General features: G+C 36.9%; 2 protein-coding genes across 2 annotated transcripts; one reads left to right on the top strand and one right to left on the bottom strand.

Annotated features, from left to right (window-relative positions):
* Positions 1-4,081: 4,081 nt before the first annotated feature.
* LOC104446473 (TMV resistance protein N) lies at positions 4,082-4,615 on the top strand. The gene has a single exon (XM_039313489.1). The coding sequence runs from the start codon at positions 4,082-4,084 to the stop codon at positions 4,613-4,615; it is 534 nt and encodes a 177-aa protein (XP_039169423.1).
* A 6,406-nt stretch (positions 4,616-11,021) lies between these two features.
* LOC104446445 (disease resistance protein RPV1) lies at positions 11,022-12,917 on the bottom strand. The gene is made up of 3 exons (XM_039311818.1): positions 12,655-12,917; positions 12,028-12,429; positions 11,022-11,940 (listed from the first exon to the last, which is right to left on the bottom strand). The coding sequence occupies exons 1-3, from the start codon at positions 12,868-12,870 to the stop codon at positions 11,416-11,418; spliced, it is 1,143 nt and encodes a 380-aa protein (XP_039167752.1). The 5' UTR covers positions 12,871-12,917; the 3' UTR covers positions 11,022-11,415.
* Between the last annotated feature and the right edge of the window lie 38 nt (positions 12,918-12,955).

Below are 12,955 nucleotides of genomic sequence, written 5' to 3'. Positions count from 1 at the left end.
TAGTTTCGTTTCCTTTTGTCACCCGAGAGCATTTATCGATGTTCAAGTCATTCCCACGATCAAATGCTTTTCTACACCACCATTTTGTTTACTTTGTCTTGCGTTTCTTGTGTTGTGGCTGCGAATGGCAGTCTGGTGGTGATGGTCGGCCAACAGCGATGGTGATATTATTTCTTGACGGTGGAAGATTTGGTTCTTAAAAAATGCTTGGTGATGAAATATATTTTTACTAAGGACTTGGTTTATTTTAGTGAAATGGGCTAGAGAATTTCAGAGGGCTTGATGCAAGAGGCCCTAATTGAGTCCACGGGGCCAGATTCATCAGACCAGTCGCAGCCCGCGTCCCTAATTCTGGAATTAAAACTTTTTTTTTTATAGTTTTAAAATAAAAATTGAAAATATTAAAATATTAAAAAAATCAGAAAATGCTTGGAAATAGGTCTTCATTAAATTTTTAAGTTTTAACATTAGATGTGGCTTGGTTTCACTCTATTAGTATATATGTAGCTAAGTCCAAATGGGCTTATAACATGGCCATATATATTCTTCGCCCGACTTTTATCGGGTTTTCTTTTCCATGTTTACTTTAAAGTCATTTTGATACTTGGGTGTTTACATACTGCACCGCCTTTCAATAAATTGGATGTTTTCGCTTTCTTAGATTAGATTAGGATTAGTTTAGGCTTTGATGAAAACGAATCCTATAAAAACGTTCACTTGATCATTTAGCAACTTTGATGCATTTAGGACTATAATCGGCAATGAAGATCGTGTGACTACTTAACTAACAACTTTCCTAGTTAGAAGTAGTGAAAGGGTGCTAAAAGACTAATCAAATCCCCGACTCTAGAATCTTTGATTGCGTAGGAATCATAGTGACGCTCCCGCGTCTCAATTAGTTTTTAGTTGATCCCAATAAGCTAGTGGTGACCCTAGAAATATTTAGGTTGTTAAAAACTTAAAAATTGAAATCTAATGTCCCATAAAGCATGAGTTTGGAATAACTTGGGTCTGATCAAGGGCCGGTGGCCTAAATTAGGTAATACCTCTAAACTTATGTATTTCTTTTTCCCTCTAGATGAAAAAGGTAGCTTGCGACGGTACTTAAAACTTCTTCCTTGTGTAAAAAAATAATTGCATTAATGGATTTAGGAAAATTATATAAAAGAAAAGTCATAAATCTATTACACTTGTGCAAATTCAATCCTAAATTTTTAATATTGTCAATTTAGTCGTAAACTTTTTATCGATTTACCAATTTAGTCATAAATAATTTAATTGTGCTAATTTAGTCCTAAATTTTTGATGATTTACCAATTTAACCTTCCAATCAATTGAAAAATTTAGGACTAAATTATTTATATTGAAAGGTCTATAACTAAATTAGCATTTGTACAATAAGTTTATAACTTTTTTGGTAATTATGTGTACACTATTAACAACAACAGTTTGACAATATGTCGTGTCAAATTTAGAAACACTTTTTTATTATCAAGCTTGCCGCTTAATTTGTGGGTAGTGATCATACTGATTTTTTGTTAGCAATGATACTCCGTCTATTACAATCATGTTTAAGCGCGAAGCAATAAATGTAGGAAATGTGATTTTTTTTTCTTTTTGTAGAGATGCTAATTTTAATTCAACATGAATGGTCTACCTAAATGTCTTTCTGCTTGTAATCTAAGATTCGTGGACGGAATTGGTAATTTATTGACGTTTCACACTCCCCAGAGTTTCCATCTTTGGATACAACATCCAATAATAATTGACTTTCTTTGTTTTCTTTCTTGTCGTGTAGATTCTTATATCCCTTTGCATATCCTTTCACACCATCTGAAAAAAGCCGCTCTACGTGGATATACTCCTTGACTAATCACCAATTCAATTTGAAGCATGAATGGTAACAAGGCAACCATGAAGATATGCATTGAAAAGAAAAGGGAAAAATCAACTATAGGGCCCCCTTTATTGTATTTTTAATTTTGCTGATGGTCTGCCCATTTTCTTTTTTCTTTTATTTTTCTGTAATTTTATCTAAGCGTGTCGTCTTCCTTTCCCTTTCACCTCTTTTTCTTAGCCGTGTTGATAGTCTTTGACTCTTTGGGTTGAGTGAGCGTGAACGTGGGGTATGGACCATAAGCGATGAGAAAATTTACACAAGCAAGAAAAGTCAAAAGAACGATTTTCTCGTGTGAGAGCAAGAAAGGGGCATCATTTCCCACATTTCCTTGTCAGGTCCACATAGGAAAGGGATGTTCCATCTCTTCTTTCTCCATTTGATGGGCAACGAAAATAAGTGCAGGCAGCACTCAAGAATCATTTTCTTCACTCAAGATCCACTTCGTCATTGTTTCTTAGTCATTGCCTCCATCTTATTCAGGCTCGCCACTGTCAAATTCTGTCCTTCAATATCACCACTACTTCTGGTAATTTCGCTCCAGTTTTTCGCCATGCTTGCGTCGGTTTATTGTTCAATAAAGTCTAAGATCACATCTTTATTGTAATCAGTGATTGATTCTCGCTACCTGTAAAGCAGTTTAACGCCTTAAATCTTGATTTACGTCAGGTGGGATTAGTTGATTTCATTCTGCTCATCTTGTTTATAGTTGGGGGTACATAAGCAATTCAAGAAAAAAGAATTATCACAACAGAAGTACACGGCCTTAAAACTTAAGCACACGAGAGAGAAAAGTAGAAGAGGCCAGAATAACATTTGATTTTGATGCACACATTCTTCTGTACGCCAGCTATGGCTTTTATATTCATCACATATTCATCCACAACTCCTTGATAACTTTGACCGTGTCTCCTTATGTTTGGGATTGGTTGCTTTGGAGTGAAAAGGAAGAGCTTTTGCTAGTCACTAGGGAAAAGAAGAGGAGAAAATAATGGATCTGATTTATCCCGTCTATTTGTAAACTTTCACATGCTTCGATTCCTTCAAATTTTCGCAGCTTCAATTACACTTTCAAATCTTCTTTAATATTTCATGAGCTAATTTGAGCTACGTCAAAGCTGCTGACTCTGTATGTAATTGCGTTATCGAGTCTATCAGAGTCTAGCATTGCTCAAGAGGAATTCGTACAACGACATCTCTTCTTCAGATATAATAGTCAGGGATTCACAAATGATTGGTTTACTTCTCTACCGTTAGTAATTAAGTGATACTTGATTTCACTCGTCAATGCACTATAATTTTTTTAACCTTTTTTTCCCCTTTTTTTGCAATTAATAGCTTTAACCGAAATATAACCAATTTTCCATCATAGTACTAACACACCGGCCACCTTTTAGCGGCCATCGGTAGATTTTTACTTTTTGGGGGTCTAATCTATCAGTAGATTTCACTCCACTAAAAATAGCTACAATTCATTGAATTGAACACCCTTGATTACAAAACTTTCACGTTATATTCAGCGGTAAATTTCTGGAATTTGTCGATCATACATAAATGAGCCTAAAGAGAGAAGCTAAGATAGCCGCCAAAAAGTAGTTTTGCATAAAGACAATCTTTCAGGGCATAACAAACTAATAGGGAATATAAGACAAATGTTAACCGCAAATGGAAAACTCTACATAGTTAAGATTGACAGTCATTATCTCCTAAAAATTTCCACACAGATCTGCCTAGGCAACAACACAAGAAAAGTGACTTGTGAACCATAACCTGTAATTGAGCATTCTTCTCAATTTCCTTCCTACGGGTTTTAGACGAATCAAACTTTCGTTGCTATAGTGTCTTAAACTTTGCCATGAAAAAGCATATGCATCTGTTGATGGGGTTTCATTATAATTACTTAGAGTAGATCTCTACATTTGAATCTGATAGAAATCAGCCACACCGTACCCTGTTATAGTGACTTTGAACTTATCTCTACTTTTGCTTCGAATAGAAATTAGCCTCATCATCATGCATGTAGTCATCATTTTTTCGGGTAGCATTTCAAATCCTTGTTGCACAGACAAATTGCACCAACCTTTGTGGTTGAACTTTGCATCGACAGTAATTGGTACTGGTCTTCTGTCTTTTGTACTAAATGCAGCCTTATAAGGAGATTGTGTACAGAGAGACCAATTAAACATGTTGAATGCCTCTTCTAATAATCAAGAACTGGAGAAATTATCAGGATATGATTACGAAGTATTTTTGAGCTTCAGAGGACCAGATACCCGTAATGATATTACCGATTACCTTCACACCAGCATGATTGATGCTGGAATTCGGGCATATATAGATGATGAAGAGCTCCGCATTGGTGAAGAGATTAGAGGCCAGCTTCTCCAAGCAATTGAGCAGTCAAAGATCTCAATACCAATCTTTTCCAAAGGATATGCAGACAGTACATGGTGCCTTAGGGAGTTGGTCAAGATGGTGGAGAGCAAGAACACAAGAACACATAAGATCATGCCCATTTTCTACAATGTCGCACCATCTGAGGTAAAATACCAGACTGATCACTACGGCAATGCCATTGTTTCTCATGCAAACAAGAAGCAGTTCGATGATGAGACTATCGACAATTGGAAGGCTGCTCTCAATGAGGTTGGAGCACTAAAGGGATGGGACTTCCAAAGCATGCCAAACAGGTATTTGATTATATCATGGACGGTCTAGTTGTTCTAGATGCATTATTTTTTCAGCTAAACCTAATGTCTTGATGCTTTTTCCTCCAATATTTTCAGAGTTAAAGGTGAATTTGTGAAAGAAGTTGTCAATAATGTTTTTATTGAGTTGAAAACTGCCTACTTGGAAGTATCTGATTGCTTAGTCGAAGTGAACAATCATGTGGATAAAATCATGAGGATGATATGTACACACAATCATGAAACAAAGATTGTCGGAATCCACGGTATTGGTGGCATGGGAAAGACGACTCTTGCCCAAATAGTGTACAATCAACTTTCTTATGATTTTTCTAATTGTTGCTTCCTTTCTAACATTCGAGAAACAAAGATTACACGCTTGCAAAATCAACTCATATCAAACATCCTGAAGAAAAGATGGCCTGATATCAACAATATCATGGAAGGAAAAAAGGTGATTAAGGAAAGGTTATGCTCTAAAATAGTGCTTCTTCTGCTTGATGACGTTGACGAAGCAAGTCAACTTGATGCGCTCGTGCAAAAGCGTGAGTGGTTTGGCAAGGGGAGCAAGATTATCATTACGACTAGAGATCGAGGAATTCTCAAAGTGCCTACACTTGTTGATTGGACTTATGAACTTACTGGCATGGATTTTGATCACTCTCTTCAACTTTTTAGTAAACATGCCTTTAGAAGAGATTATCCCATAGAACAATACATCTTTCACTCGAAAAGAGCTGTAAATATTTGTAGTGGTCTTCCTTTAGCTCTTGAGGTTATAGGTTCTCTTTTATCTGGAAAAAGCATAGATGAGTGGGATGCCACATTAAAGGAGTTAGAAGAATTTCCTCATCAGGATGTTCAAAAGAAGTTGATGATCAGCATTAAGGCTTTAGATGAAGACCAAAGAAAGATATTCTTTGACGTTGCTTGTTTTTCATTGGGATTGATAAAAGAATTGTGATTTACATGTGGGAAAACTGTAAGTTTCTTCCTCAACAATCTCTTAACACCCTCCAGCAAAGATCTTTGATAAAGATTAGAGAAGATAATCAACTGTGGATGCATGATTGGTTAAGAGATATTGGAAGAAATCTTATACAACAAGAAAGTGGTTGGCAACTAGAGAAGCAACGATGGGTGTGGACTCATGCACAAGCATTGGAAATTCTGGAGAAAATGCAGGTAAAATCATATAGCTTCATTCCTTTTTAAGGAGATTAGTCATAGGACATTCAGTTTGATTTTGTTTATATCAAAGTTGATTTATTTCTTGTGCATGGTTTATCGATTGTTTTCAACAACATGAGAAAAGATATAATTGTTTTCCCCTTGAAGAAGATCAACACGGTAAATCGTATTCTAACTTTCATTTTCTATTTCTATTTTGGCAGATGGGAGGAGTTCATGGAATTGGAAGTATCGAAGCAATATGTCTCAAGCTTGATGAAATATCTCAATACTCCTTGATTAAAGAATGCCCGGCAAGTCTTTCAAATCTAAGGTTCCTTCAAGTGGATAGCAAAGACTTTGATGGAATCACAAAGTCTGTCCTTACTCAAGTGAGTGGTTTTCTAACTTACCAGTGCTCAAATTTTGTTCAAACCACATTTAGCAAGCTTATCCTTCCGGAGTTGAGATGGCTTTCATGGAGATACTTTCCTCTGGCTTTTAAGCTGACCAATTTCTCCATGAGGAGGCTACTAATCCTTGATCTATCAATGAGTAGAGTCACCGAAAAATGGGATGGATGGAGCCATATCAAGGTATGAATTTAATAAAATCAGCGTGAATTCTTTTTTCGTGTCTAATCTTAATTTATTTTGAAGACCAACATGTTGTCTTTTTTTTTTCAGTTGGCTAAGAATTTGAAGGTCCTAAATCTGACTGGATTCATGAAGATGCGTAAAACCCCAAACTTGTCTTTCCATGTGAATTTAGAGCGACTAATCCTCGAAAGTTGCGAGAATTTGGTTCAAATTCATACATCGATTAGTCAGCTTAAGAAGTTTGTCTTCTTAAACTTGAAGGATTGTAATAATCTTCGAGATCTACCAAACGAGATGGGGGCACTAGAATCTTTGAGGGAACTTCTTCTTGACTCTACAGCTATAGAAGAGATCCCTGAATGGAGAAGGATGAAAAAACTAGAAATTCTTAGCTTGGACAAGTGTACATTACTAAACAAGTTCAGTTTCGTTGGTTGCGCAGCTGCAACAACGACCCTCTCATTAATGGATAGCCACTTGACTCAACTGCCTAAGTCGATTGAAAATTTCAACTCCCTAATTCACTTGAATCTATCAAGTACAAATATGTGGGAGTTACCTGATGTAGCTGGGAACATGAAGAATTTGAAAGTTTTAAAGATGAGATGCCCCTTGAGAAAACTATCTAGCACCATTGGAATGTTGGAGAAGCTCGAAGAGCTAGAGGCATGGGGTACTTTTAAAGAAATTCCCGAGAATATTGGGAATCTACGACTTCTAAAAAATTTGATATTGGGTAGCCCCAGAATTTCGATGGTGCCTCGACTTCCGTAAAGTCTAGTCAATCTATGTTGTAAAACAACCTCGATGGAGACTTTGCCAAACTTCTCAAACCTAATAAATTTGAGAAATTTGAGGTTGACTTTGTTGCTTAATCACAAGGGTCCTTCTAAACTTGAAGCAGCTCCAAGTGCCTGGTGGATTGGAACATTACGATGCTTGAGTTCTTGAAGTTGTCTTCTCTTATATTGCCACCCTATCTTCCGACCTCGTTCTCCTTTCTCAACTGAAAAACTCAAGCTCCAACGTTGTCATTTGCAATGCCTACCTAGGCTTCCGACAAATTTGTCATACTTAAGTATCAAGTCTTGCCAGAGAATGAAAACAACCAATGATCTTTCAAATTTAAAAGTATTATCAGATTTGGTCATTGTTGGTTGTGATGAACTAACAGAGATTCGAGGCCTTGAAGGTTTGGAGAACCTAAGAACATTAGAGCTTGTGGCACTTCCATCATTGGTGAAGTTGCTTGATCTGACTAACTTGAAAAAGCTCAAGAAAATTAATTTAAATGATTGTCCTAACCTGTTTGGGATTCTAGGTGGTCCAAAATCATTGGAGATACTTCACATTGTCAACTGTTCAAATCTGCAAAAGTTTCATGATGCATCAAGCTTGAAGAATCTCGAAGTTTGGAATTTTGAAACCAAGGAATCAACATCAGATCTTGTTTTCCAAGAATTCGTTAATGTCAAATACTTCAACGTAGAAAGTTATTATAGATATTTCACATGAATGTAGAAAGTTATTCTTTTGTGTTGAAATAGTAGGTGTTCGTTTTTTTTTTTTGTTCCTCACTTTCTCCTCTTACACTACAATGAGAATGAATAAATGTGTAATTTTACAAGCCATGGACTAAATGAACATGATTTGCCACGGTTTAGCTTGTGAGTGCTTTTGTAGTCATAATAGTAGAGTGAAAAAAACATGGGAGGGGTGACCAGCCGCTAGCAAACTTATCTAGGCGTTACAATAAGGATATCATACCCGTCACAAAATGTTCGATTTGAATCATAACTACTCTATACAACCACTTAATCAAAGGTTTGAGGGTGGTGAACTTGCTATCCCAATCAGGAAGTGTCTTCATATGAGATATGCCATAACTAGGCAATACAACAAGAAAGTCCACGAAATAAATCATGTAAATACCGTAAAAGTGAACCCAAAGGGAGTTTTGTGGTTATAATATTTGCTTATCATGTAACAGAATTTGATCATCCATGCGGTCCCACAGAGAGATAAGTTCATCTTCAGCAAGGTTGACTTTAAGCCCCAAATATGCCTCTAACCAAGAAAAACTGATCTATACATTGCATCGATGATGTCTCAGTTGCATAGGATCATTTTGTTATCAGCAAAAGTTGATAAAATCATTGTAACATGGATTATTTAGAAACACAAACCTGTTCTGAAAGCCAATCTTTGCAGCCTGTTTGGATTAGCATGGCATTTTGCTTGATACATCCATAACTAGAGTAAAAAGTATGGGGTAAAAGGGGTAGCCTTGTTTGGGTCCCTGAAAAATTGAACAGATCATCTATGACTCCATTCATCAATTAGATCAGAGAGGTTGAAACCATTGTCCAATGCAACATTTACTACCATTTATAACAGTTTTCAAGTAGCCGTCTGAGAATTACCTTCAACAAGTTGTTTTCACCTCATTCATTTACACATTATCACTCTTCATAGAACATATTTGACGTTCCTATGGATGTCATTAGAAGAGTAGGGGAAGTATGTCCCACCTTGTCATTTGCTAGTCTATATGTTGTCAACCTCAAACGAGAGGGATGTCCTACCACTGTAACGAGAATAATTAAAAAGCACACAAGTTGCAATCTTTTACATAGAACACTAGTGACAATTCACAATTGTGAAGATAGTGTTAGCTGGGTTCACTCCTATGTGGAGGAGACCCAATGAGTTGCAAGCCCAAAAAGGGCTTGAGCCCATATGATAAGTTATATGAGGAAATAGAGTTTCTCACTATCTATAAAAGGAGGTAGCCCCAAAAAAAGGAAATAGTAACAAGAGAAAAATAGAAAGCAGAAAATCTGGAGTTTGTAGTAATATATGATTTACATCAAGCTGGCGTCGGAAATTGATTTGTGGTCCAATTGAGCTGAAATTTTGTCAACATGTTCGTGGCACAATTTTATCGAATCTAAATGGTTTGATTTTCGTTTGAAGCTGCCTCCATCAGATTTTCCGTGGATTGATCAAAACCTGCGTTTTTGGTCAGATTTATCCTTAATCTCTTGTGAAGCTTATGTATTGTCAAGAATTATGTTCTTGAGGTCTTTGCTGCTATGTATCTGTAGTATTTGCTAGAGAAGAACAATTTTGTTGATAGTGAAGAATTTCAGGTGGACTTCGGTCCTGTGGTTTTTTATCTCCTCACATCAAGGAGATTTTCCACGTAAAAAAATCGTCTTGTGTTCGCGTGCTTGGTATTTATTTTACTCTACTATATCGATTCCTATTAGGTTTATACAAGAGTCAGATAGTACCTCTTCGTATGGCACCTACTGCTTAGCAAACCCACACTTATAAACACCATTGTGTATGCCGTCGTATATCCATCCCTTTTTTCCCTACTCAGATAGACCGATATACTCATCCCTAATAGACGATCCCCCATTCTCTCTCTCTCTCTCTATTACAATATCAGTAAGAGTGACCCAGTTTCCAGCTACAAGAAAGGAAACGGCGTTCGTCTCTGCGGTGTGAAAGACCAACACAAGCACACTTCAACGGCAAAAAGAGATCAAATCAAGCCTGCCTTATAGATGATAGAATAATCGCAGAGAGCATGCTGATAGCTCTCACATACATCAAGAATCAGAGACCCCAAGAGACACGGCTACACCACCTAAACTTTGCCACAGGGACTTCAGCACATATACTTACTTCTATTCAATACTAGTTCATTGACTGTAAAACCACATAGTCCAAAGCCTCGTGCCAACTTGACCAACAGACAAATAGCAACAAATTCCCGGGTAAGGAAACTGTTCTGCTCAAAATAGAAAGGTTTTCTCTAAGCGTCTAACACAACCAGTGACTTCTGCATATGTACTTACTTTTATTCAATACTAGTTCATTGACTGTGAAACCACATACTCCATAGCCTCATGTCAACTTGATCAACAGAAACAGCAAAATTCCTAGGTGAGGAGCTGTTCTGCTTGATATGGAAAGATTTCCTCCGACTTTCTAGCATGACCAAATCTTAGATGCAAGTCAATTCTTACTTTAATTTCATCTCATATTTCAATAATATCTTCAATAGAAAGGGTTATTTTTGTCAATAGAAAATCTAAATATTTCCCAATCAAAACCAAACGATTCATAGGCGCACCCTGAAAGTTCTGATATTTGTTGTTCAATGATGAAAGTACAGTATTGTATGCGCTAGTAAATCGAAAAAAAGAGTGCATTGGAGAATCAATCATACCTCATCAAATCTTATGAGTGTGACGAACAACTGGATATCTGTCTCGGTTAGTATATTGCCACAAATAAAGGGCTGATTGCAAAATATTTGTTTACATTTGTCCTGAGCTTTGTATGACTTCTCCCCAGCCTGCAAGAATGGAATGGAATCAACTAGAACGTTTCTTCCTCCTCCTTTTTTTTTTCATAAAGAATGCAGCCCATATATAGAACTTAAAAAGCTTAGGACAATCCTTTAGACGAATCTCCTCGAGCTCCTTCAAGTTAGTTAGATGAGGCAACTTCGCCAATGATGGAAGTCTCTTGAGCTCTAATTCTCTCAAGTTCTGCAAACCTTTAAGGCCTCGAATCTCCGTTAGATTGCGACAATCCCGAACTACCAACTTCCGTAATGATTTCAAATAGGAGAGATCTTTGTAGTTTTCCACCTATTACTCTCTTCTATCCATAAACATGACAGATTTGTCGGAAGCCTAGGTAGGCATTGCAAATTCTTGCAGTGGAGAATGAGTATCTTCAGCTGAGAAAGAAAACTGATATCGGGCAATAGGGTGGTTATACTTGGAGAACACACATTCAATATTCCCAAGTTTAATAGGTTCGAGAGTGGCAACATCTTTAACGAAGTCGAAACAAAACGTAGATCTATCAAACTTTCTGGAAGCTGCGGTGCCACTGAAATTCCACAGATATTCACCCGCAATCTTCTCAAAAATGGTAGCTTCCCAATATTATCGAGAATCTCTCCTCTCAGTTTTGCAAATGCCCCTACCTCTAACTCTTCGAGCTTCTCCAACATACCAATGGTACTGGGTAGTTTTCATATAGAGCTGTTGCGCATCTTTAATACTCTTAAATTCTTCATGTTTCCAATTGAATCAGGCAACTCCGGAATTGCTGAATGCGTTAGATCCAACTCAGTTAGTGAATTGAAATTTTCAATCGACTTAGGTTGTTGAGTGAAAAAGCTATCCACTCCCACCGATGATGTCGCACAACCAACGAAATTGAACTTTTTTAGTGATTTACATTCAACCAAGCTGAGAATCTTCAGTTTCTTCGCCTTTCTCCATTCAGGGATCTCTTCTATGGATGTAGAGTCCAAAAGAAGTTGCTCTAAAGATTCTAGCTCCCCCATCTCATCAGGTAGCATGTGGAGATGATAACAATCCTTCAAGTTTAAGGTGACTAACCTTTTAAGGTGACTAATGGATGGATGGATTCGAACCAAACTCCTACATCCTTCGAGAATCAGCTGTACTAAATTCACATTAGAAGACAAGTCTGGAGTTTCACGCAATTCTTGGCATCCAGTTAGATTTAGGACCTTCAAATTCCTAGCCAGCTGAAAAGAAGACAACACATTTCTCTTCAGGTAAAATTAAGATAACATACAACAAAACACACATTGATTTTATCAGAAAAATGATACCTTTATGTAACTCCATCCAGCCCATTCTTCTGTGATTTTACTCCTTAATAAATCAAGGATTACTAGCTTCCTCGAGGAGAAACTGGTCAGCTGATAGTCCATACGAAAGTAATCCCATGAAAGCCATCTCAATTCTGAAAGGAGATTAAATCGGCCAAATTTGGTTTGAGGAAAATTTGAATTCTGGTAATATTGGAAAGGATCAGCTTGAGTAAGGATGGACATCAAGTCTCCATTGAAGTCTTTACTATCCACTTGAGACATGGACTTTTTGTCTACTCGAAGGTACCTTAGATTTGAAAGGCTAGCTAAGAATTCTTTGATGAAGGGATATCGAGATTGTTCATCGAACTCAAGACATATTGCTCTAATGTTTTCATTTCCATGAAAACCACCTCCATTCTGCCAAAATAAAAATAGAAAACATAAGTTCGAAAAAAACCATGATGTACAGTGTTGATATCCTTCAAGGGAAAACAATTAAATCTTCTCCTAACGTTGAAAACGATTGATAAACCACATTTGTAAGTACACTAGGAATAATAAATCGACTCTTTAGAAACAAAAACCAAAACAAATATATTGGTGACCAATCTCCTTTTAAAGGGATGAAGCAATACGATTTACCTGCGTTTTCTCCAGAACATCCAATGCTTGCTCATAAGTCCACACCCATTGTTGCTTCTCCGGTTTCATGTCACTCTCTCTTCGTATAAAATTTCTTCCAATATCTCTTAACCAATCATGCATCCATAATTGGTTATCATCTCTAATCTTTATCAAAGATCTTTGCTGGAGAATTGAAAGAGATTGATGAGGACAAAAGTCACAGCCTTCCCACATGTGGATCACAATTCTTCTATCACACCCAATGAAGAAACAAGCCACATCCAAAATATATTTCTTTGGCTTTCATTTAATGCCTCAA

This window comes from Eucalyptus grandis, chromosome 5 (genome assembly GCF_016545825.1).
Source record: "Eucalyptus grandis isolate ANBG69807.140 chromosome 5, ASM1654582v1, whole genome shotgun sequence".
NCBI classification, from domain to species: Eukaryota; Viridiplantae; Streptophyta; class Magnoliopsida; order Myrtales; family Myrtaceae; genus Eucalyptus; species Eucalyptus grandis.
The sequence above is the reverse complement of the archived record's forward strand: the minus strand, read 5'-3'. Positions and strand labels throughout refer to the sequence as shown.

Bases quoted from the DNA above. Each gene is read 5' to 3' on its own strand.
- LOC104446473 (XM_039313489.1), top strand. From the start codon at position 4,082: ATGTTGAATGCCTCTTCTAATAATCAAGAACTGGAGAAATTATCAGGA.
- LOC104446445 (XM_039311818.1), bottom strand. From the start codon at position 12,870: ATGTGGGAAGGCTGTGACTTTTGTCCTCATCAATCTCTTTCAATTCTC. The intron at 12,430-12,654 runs GTAAATCGTATT...TTATTTTGGCAG, and splicing joins ATGTTCTGGAGAAAACGCAG to AATGGAGGTGGTTTTCATGG. The intron at 11,941-12,027 runs GTATCATTTTTC...TCTTCTTTTCAG, and splicing joins CTGGATGGAGTTACATAAAG to CTGGCTAGGAATTTGAAGGT.